The following is an 8,600-nucleotide window of genomic DNA, read 5'->3' on the forward strand; positions in this document are numbered from 1 at the left end:
AATATACTTGAATGCAATTGTTATGTCAGAAGATTGATGGATAGCCAGTGTATAATGTCTGTTTGAGAGGAGAAAGCCAAATAAACCATCAAATTATGGACCCATTAGCTTAACAATGGGTAAGCTTCCACAGCTCCAAATATTGGATGAAATGGGTAGGATACTGAGGAATATATGGGTTCACTAAGAACAACCAGCATGGGGTTGTAAGTACAGAGCGTGTATTACCTGAAAAAAGAAGGGCAAGGTTGGGAAAATATTCTTTTTATTCATTATAGAGAGTATGGAAAGCATGGAAACAGACCCTTTGGTTCAACTCATCCATGCCAACCAGCTAACCCAAATGAATCTAGTCCCATTTGCCAACATTTGGTCCTTTATCCCATTAAACCCTCCCTGTTCATGTACCTATCCAGATGCCTTTTAAATGTTGTAATTGTACCAGCCTCCACCATTTCCTCTGGCGGCTCATTTGTACATGTACTACCCTTGGTGTGAAATAGTTGTCTCTTTTAAATCTTTCCCCTCTCCCTTTACATTGGGTTGAAGCTCAGAACCTGGTTGAAGCAATATTGGATAGATTTAAATTGGACGTAAGTGAATATTTAAGGAAGAGATTTATGAAGACTGTGGAGAAATGGGATCGGCTGTCTAGCTCTTATGGAGAACCAGCTCAATTACAATGGGCTGAGTGGCCTGTGATTTGAGGGCTGCTCCTTGTACAGATTAGAATTGCCATCTAACTCCGAAACCATGAGTACAAGTTGTCAGGCAAATTGAATTGTCAGACTTTAGCAATGATGTGCACTACTCTATGATCAAGGGGAAAGAATATTGTTGGGGAAAGGTTGGAGAACCTTTATCTATGTTTAGAAACTGCCATTGTTTGCAGCGGCAGAAATTGAGCACATTGATGTTCAAATTGATTCTTTGATTATTTCATTGTAGAACAAAATTTATTTTTCAAATTATTCTAAAGCTGAGGATCTATGTTGAATTAAGATGTAATAATCCCAATTGCACCCCACTTAGATTGATGAAAAATTTAAGACTAGATAGTGAGGATAGATAACCTATTTTTCCATGGATGTAACTGATGTGTAGTTCCTGTAGGATCACAGGATTATGGTCAGGAGGAGTAATTCTGGTCTCTATTACTTGTTGTTTGCCCAAGGTGTCAAGGACAATGTTGATAATCTATTTTAGATTAATGAATCTTGTATAGACCAGACTCTGGACTAAACATCCTCAGACCCCACTTCTTGTAAAGATTCCATTCCATTCTCTCAGTTCCTCCGTCTCCATTGTATATGTTCAGATGAGGCCAAATTCAACAGGGGATCATCTGAAATGTCCACCTTCTTCCTCAACCGAGGATTCCCCAGCTCCATTTGTCAACTAGGTCCGACCCATCTCCCGCACTTCTGTACTCACCCCTTCCCTTCCCTCCCGCAACAGTGAGAGGGTTCCTCTTATCCTCACCTACCATCCCCCCAACATCCACATCCAGAAAATCATCAGGCGCCATCTCTGCCACCTCTGGCAAGATGCCATCTCCAGACACACATTCCCCTCCATTCCCTTGTCTGCCTTCCATAGGGACTGTTCCCTCTGGAACACCCTGGCCCATACTACCTTCACCCCCAGCACACCCCGACAGCCCTACGGCACCTTCCCCTGTAACTGGCGAAGGTGTAACACCTGCCCATTTACCCCCTCCCTCCCCAGTATCCAAGGGCCCAAACATACCTTCCAGGTGAAGCAACACTTTACCTGCACTTCCCAGAATCTATTCTACTGCATTCACTGCCCACAATGTGGTCTCCGCTACACTGGGGAAATGAAGGGTGACTGCGTGACCGCTTCGCAGAACATCGACATTCTGCTGACAGAAAAGACCCTGAACTACCCATTGCCTGCCGCTTTAATCACCCTGTTCCCTAGCCAACACGTCTGTTTCTGATTTGCTGCAGTGTTCCAGCGAAGCTCAATGCAAGCTGGAAGAACAACGTGTCATTTTCCGCTTGGGACTCTTCAGCCTCTGGAATCAATATCAAGTTCAATAATTTTAGGGCCTAAACTGTCTCATGTCCCGACCCCCCTCACCAGGCCTTGTTATCATATAGCCTGCCATTATACACCCCCTGTTATTAGTCACTAATAGACTCCATTAACAACTATTCACCCTCCCAGCCTGATCGTTAGCAACTCTTTTGACTGTCCAACTGCTCTTCTCTCTCTTTAGGATCTATCCTACTGTTTACTCCCTATCCTCATCCCCCTCCCCTTTTTTATGCATATAAACTGATGTTTCCTCAGCCACCATCATTTCTGAGGAAGGGTCACTGGACCTGAAACGTTAGCTTTGTTTTCTCCTTCACAAATGCTGCCAAACCTGCTGAGCTTTTGCAGAAACTTTGTTATTGTCCTTGTATAGACCAGGATTCAAACTGGTGATTCTCCCCCTTACTCTATAATCCAGTTGTACACCATATGTTTTTTGTTTGATTTTCTTGTGCGATGTGAATTCCACTAGCTATGCCAGCATTTGTTGTCTAATTGACCAGAGATCATTTAAGAGTTGGCCACATTGCTGTGAGTGTGTGAGTCATATGTAGGCCACAGAAGTGTAGCTGGTTTCCATCCCTAAAGGGCATGAGGTGAGTTTTTACAACAATCGACAGCTGTTACATGGTTGCCAACTTTTTAAAATTCCAGACTTTTAAAAAAAATGGATCTGCCATGGTGGGTCTTGAAACCACGTCACTACAATATTAGCCTGTGGTGATGAATCGCCATCATGGTGACATTACCACTGCAGTACGCCCTATCTGTAGACTTACAGATGCCATCAACCAAACTCTTATCTGGAAAGAATCATTGTATTTGAAATGTTGGAAGTCATGCCTCTGCAGCACTGGAAGAATGAGTGTTATTCAATGCAACAAATAATTGTTATAATTGGTATCAAGGCAATAGATCTGTCCATAAACAATTCACACATGGAACATTTTATGATTTACTCTTTTGTTCCTTTCTCCATGCCCAGCTTTGGATGGAAACGGGAGACTCGGACATCAGGAGCTGCCCGCTGTGCCAGTTAGCCTTTCCCCTCAGCTACCCAGATGATGCCCTCATAAAACACATTGATACTCATTTGGAAAACAGCAAGATCTGACAGTGCTGCTCCTCACTGAGCCATGGAAGGATTGAAGAAAATGAAGAAGCAAAAGATTGTCTTGAGAAACTGATACAAGACAGCAAATATTGCAGAACAAAAAAGGAATCAAATTTTCCACTTGCTAACCTAATTTTTCTTTCTGTTGGGGTTGGAGGGAGAGGATCATGAGTCTTGAATGGACCTTGAAAAGAAATAGAAACGCTATTTTGAAGGCTGCTCCAAATTTGAAGAAGAAAGATGAAAATTATTGATCAGTTGCTGTCAAACATGACAAATGATACGTCTTCCAGTGAAATCAGTTTACTTCCAAAAGCAGAATACTTGAAGCTTGGTCAATGTGAACTTGGAGATGCTGGAATTAGTAGTAGGAGAATGAAGTTGTCCCATTGCAGAATAAAAATGGTAAACTGAAGGGTTAGGCCTGAGTGTTAAATTTGGAAGCCTATTGCTCAATGGAGAAGATAGAATTGGTGTAGTTCATTATTGGAACAGGTTTCCCATGATACCTGTACAGCTGGCTTCCAGTTATTGTGGTTTAACAGGATTATTGCTCGGGCGTGGGGAGTTGCAGAACATTTCATAGATTGACATTGAGAAAAAGCAGTCCATAGCCTGAAGGACAAGTGCATCAATATCACAAATTGTCCTCCCCCACTGATTCCAGGTTGGAAATTCTATTTATGGTATTGAGCACCTTGTGAACCACAGTAGGAAATAAAATTAACTTAATGTTGGCTATACACATGATTCAAAGCTGTGTAACAGTTGTCACATGCATGTCTCTTATTCATGTTTCTTGACATCTGACTCCATATACAGAAGCTGTTACAGACCATTGTGCATTCAGTCTCTGTAAGAGAATAAAAGAAATATTTGCATTTATATCCTCAAAGCCATTGAGGTACTTTTGAACTAGAGTCACTATTGTAAGGTAAGAAATGCAACAGCCAATTTGCACACAGCAAGCTTCCACAAACAGCTGTGAAATAAACAGATAATCATTTGTTTTCAGTCAAAAAATCACAGTGGGTCAAACAGCATCCATGGAGAGAGAGCAAGCTAACGTTTTGAGTTTAGATGACTCTTCATCGGAGCTGAGTTGTTTTTTTGATATTGATTGATGGTCACTATTGACCAGAATACTTGGGATAATCCTGCTCACCTTTGATTTAATCCCCTAAGACATCTTACATCTACATCTACCTAAAAGCAAATGGGTCTTGGTTTTATGTCTCATCAAAAGGCAGCAGCTTTGACACTGAAGTACTCCCTCAGTGCTGGGCTGGACTGTCAGCCTAAATTTCTGTCTCATGTTTCTAGAGTAAGAACTTGAAACTTGCAATGTGAGAATCCTACCAATTGAGGCATGACTGAAAAAAGTAATGTGATTTTCCTTAACCTCACTAACACTGGTGGAAATTTCACCTGTGGTTTAATATATCAGTGAAAAATTTGAATGTGCTAGGTCTTGCAGCACATTAGGATCTTTAGACTACCAGAAGCTCAGACAACAGAACGAAAGATTAATTCAATCGAATTTCATATCTACATGTCATGTCCAAATGTATACGTAATATGAAAAATCTTACAATTTCAACTTTATCCCTAATAAATTACAATGTTTGTATGTGTGATGAAATTTGCCTGGATACACTATACTAATGTATCCTCGCAGAGGAAACACTGAAATGTCAGTGATAGAAAAAGATTTTAAACATGGCCTGGTAGGCTTTTTAAAGACAGCTTCCATTATAAATGTGGCATTTACAATAGAAATATGAAATATAACAGCAGAACCAGTAAATTTTAAATCAAATTGGCCTCTGTCTGTGGATCTTGGTCTAGATGGTGCCTGAGGCAGTGAAAACTCTATATAAATGCAAATTATTTATTGCTTCTAGTGCATATGAGCATGTACATTTTACCTCAGATTGGCACTGCACAGTGCACGGTTGATGATATTCATGACAGGAAGATGCAAAAACAAAATAGGTTGAGAGTGTTGACATCCCCACTTGATTCACCAACCTACTTCCTTTGATAGCTGCTTCTGGGAATGAAGTCAATAGCTGGTGGCCCTTACACTCCAAAAGGGTGGCTTCCACTCCTCAACCAGCTGAGATTATCATGAAGAACTCTCCTTCTCAATCTTTCTCCTCACCTGAGGTGTGGTGACGCTCAGGTTAAATCTCCGTCCTCCCTCTCTCTCCATCTCTCTCTCTCTCTAATGAAAGAGCAACTATATGGCCCTCTGAGAATATGGTGACATTACTTTTACTTCTAAAATTTGACCTTGGGTATTTATTGCATAATAACATAATTACATATATAGGAACAGGAGTAGACCATGTAGCCCTTTGAGCCTGTTTCTGCCATTCAGTGAGATCATGGCTGATCGATGGTCCAACTCAGTATCTCTCACTATTCCCTTTTACTGGATAGCCATGAAACTCAGGCTTGATGAAAAATTTACGATAATGTGATCAAAGACCAGCTCTCACTTCCACTTAGTTAATTTTAGATTTCCCAATTTTCAGGAAGGCAGAATGCTGTTAATAAAGCTAGATATTACTGGCATTCTAGACTGGAATATCACCCTCTTGGCCAGTTGGACATAAAGTGGCATTGATGTCTATATGTGCAGTTCAAGCTGTTTCACTTTTCGACCCCCGAAGAAACATGAACAGAGATAGAAAGGAAAGAAAACTAGAGAGAACTGGTAAAGTCCTCTTCACATTGCTCTTTTCTTCAGTACAGCAGTGACAGAGAAAGTGAGTCTGACACCCAGGGAAATACCTTTTACATGATAGAAGAGTTGGCTGGTAGCAAGTTGCAAGACTTGAAGTCATTTCAAGCGATTCTAATGTGATTGTAAAGATGAGGGCTGGTTTATGTGGTAGCAAGGATCCTGAGATTGCATTCTACTCAGCTCCCAGCCAACTGTTGTTTCCTATAATGTATGCAAGACTGTGAGAGGCTTTATATTTGAACAGTTGGGCTGCTTTACCAATTCTCATCTTCCGCTTCACTGCCAAATGTTGCTGTTAGGGTTTCTGTCTTCCGTGCCCCCTGGGGAATTTTACCATTCACTTTGCATCTTGCTCTCTGCGAGAAATTTTGTTACTGTCCATTTTGTATCTTTTATTTCCGCTGCTTGCTTCTAAACTTCTGCCAACTGGATTGACGTCATGTAATGAGAGAAGAGTTTGATATTCAAGTAGGACAGATGACAGCCTTTCGTGTGAGAGGAGACACCAGAGAGAAGGTGCCTTTACAGCACATGATGCAGGTGTTTATGGTCTAATAGCTGTTATACCGACTGAATCGCCTTCTGGGGCAGGATGGTGGCTCAGTGGTTAGCACTGCTGCCTCACAGCGCCAGGGACCTGGGTTTGATTCCAGCCTTGGGTATGGACGTTGCACATTTTCCCTGTGTCTGCGTGGATTTCCTCCCACAGTTAGGTTAGGTGGATGGGCCATGTTAAATTGCCGATAGTGTTCAGGCATGTATAGCTTAATTTTCAGGAGATGGGTCTAGTTGGGATGCTCCAATGGTCTGTGTGGACTTGTTGGGCCAAAGGGCCTGTGTCCACCCTGTAGTGATTCTGTGTGAATTGTCTTCTGTTGAAGTGAAGTAACATTCTGACTCTGACCAAAGTGATGCACTTGCTATCTATAGTGACTGTGAAAACGTCATCCAAGTGGACCTCATTGGAATACAGGTTTCCTGATTGGGGCTGCTAACCTGGCCCCATCAGGGATCTCTGGCTGATAGATATAAACAGAGGTATCAGGGATTCTGTTTGCTCAGAGTTGGCTCTGAGGGAGCTTGATAAGTGTCAAGGATTTGCTACTTTAAATCAAGAGTGACTTTGTGACAGGATACTGGCCTCTGTGCAGTTATTTTGTTACCAGATACCTTTTCTAATTCAAATTGATATTCATTTCCAAAATACACAATTTGTTACACTTCTGAACAGTATGCAGACCAGGAATCTGTCATTTTTGATCCTTGGTCTGTGCTGGGTTAACCAAGTTCAGTTGTAGAAGCTGTTGGAACTGGTCAGTTGATCCTGGGCGAAGGTTTGGAAGACAAAAATTATATCAATATTCCAGAAAATTGACACACGAAAGACAAGTGCTTGTGTGATATAACTTTGAACATCAGTTGGAAATCTATTTTTTTTGCCAATTTGCACTTCCATCATTATTTAACTTGAGGTAGGGTTCCAGAACAACTTTTGCTATAGCTATTTTATAACACTGTAATGGGAGAATTTTGTTTTAAGAAAGAAGTTAATATGTGCTTAAGACCAAAAGGATCAAAGAGTATGAAGAGAAAGTGGGAGCAGGATATTGAGTTGAATGATCAGCCACAATCCTATTGAATGATGGAGCAGGCTTGAAGGGGTAAGTGGCTTACTCTTGCTCCTATTTTCTGTTTTTATGTCTGTTCTTACCTCTGCATTGCAGCGTTAAGGCTCAAATCCTGCTTCAGGACTTGAGCATAAAAAGAATCAAGGCTGACACGATGTTGTTGATGCCACATTTCAATGTGATGTTAGCTGAAGCCCTATCCGTCTGGTGGTTTCAGAAGATCCCATGCCACTATTTAGAAGGATAAATGTCAATAATTTCCTTTTGTCAATCATTTATCCCTCAATTAACTTCAAGTAAAAAAAAACAGATTCTCTGGTCGTTAACTTGTTGATGTTTGTGAGATTTTGGTGGGGGGTGATTTGGCTGATGTCCTTTCTGCATCATAGATGTGACTACAGTTCAAAGATAACAAGGTGTAGAGCTGGATGAACACAGCAGGCCAAGCAGCATCTTAGGAGCAGGAAAGCTGACTTCATGAAGGGTCTAGGCCCGAAACGTCAGCTTTCCTGCTTCTCTGATGCTGCTTGGCCTGCTGTATTCATCCAACATCTGCAGTTCCTGCTATCTCTGACTACAGTTCAAAAGTATTTAATTGGCTGTGAAGTACTTTGAAACATCTGGTGGTTGTGGAAAGCTCTAAATAAATGCAAATCTTTCTTTGTAACCTATCATTAGTAACAGATTTGATCCTAATCCAAACAATTGGAGTATTTTCAGTTCCAGAGATTCTGGTTTGTAGAGGTATGTTCCAACGCAGAAATAGTATTTTTATATTTTGTGTCAAAATCGTCATATTTACTTTAAATAATCTCTTTGCCTGGCCTTCTGATACCAAAGGATTCAAATTTGGTGGATGTAAATTGAAAGGACCAGTACAGCTGTGCTTTAATAGACTTCCTCTGCACTTTTCATGATAATTCATATTTATCCTGAAATTATTATTAAGGGGAATAATAAGTGGGAGCTTGGAACTGGCTGGACATTCAATTTAACGTTTATCTCCTAGACCATTGTTTAGCGTTGTGCAATTTTAAAACTT

General features: G+C 40.9%; 1 protein-coding gene across 4 annotated transcripts in view; it reads left to right on the top strand.

Annotated features, from left to right (window-relative positions):
• tbkbp1 (TBK1 binding protein 1) overlaps window positions 1–7,969 on the top strand; it is a 145,164-nt gene extending 137,195 nt beyond the window's left edge. For all 4 annotated transcript variants that reach the window (XM_048560232.2, XM_048560231.2, XM_048560233.2 and 1 more), the window contains one exon: window positions 3,050–7,969. In XM_048560232.2, coding sequence (XP_048416189.1) covers window positions 3,050–3,178 — 129 coding nt within the window. In that variant the 3' untranslated portion in view covers window positions 3,179–7,969. The remainder of the gene's footprint in view (window positions 1–3,049) is intronic.
• The last annotated feature ends 631 nt before the right edge of the window (window positions 7,970–8,600 follow it).

This window comes from Stegostoma tigrinum, chromosome 31 (assembly GCF_030684315.1).
Source record: "Stegostoma tigrinum isolate sSteTig4 chromosome 31, sSteTig4.hap1, whole genome shotgun sequence".
In the NCBI taxonomy this organism is placed as follows: Eukaryota; Metazoa; Chordata; class Chondrichthyes; order Orectolobiformes; family Stegostomatidae; genus Stegostoma; species Stegostoma tigrinum.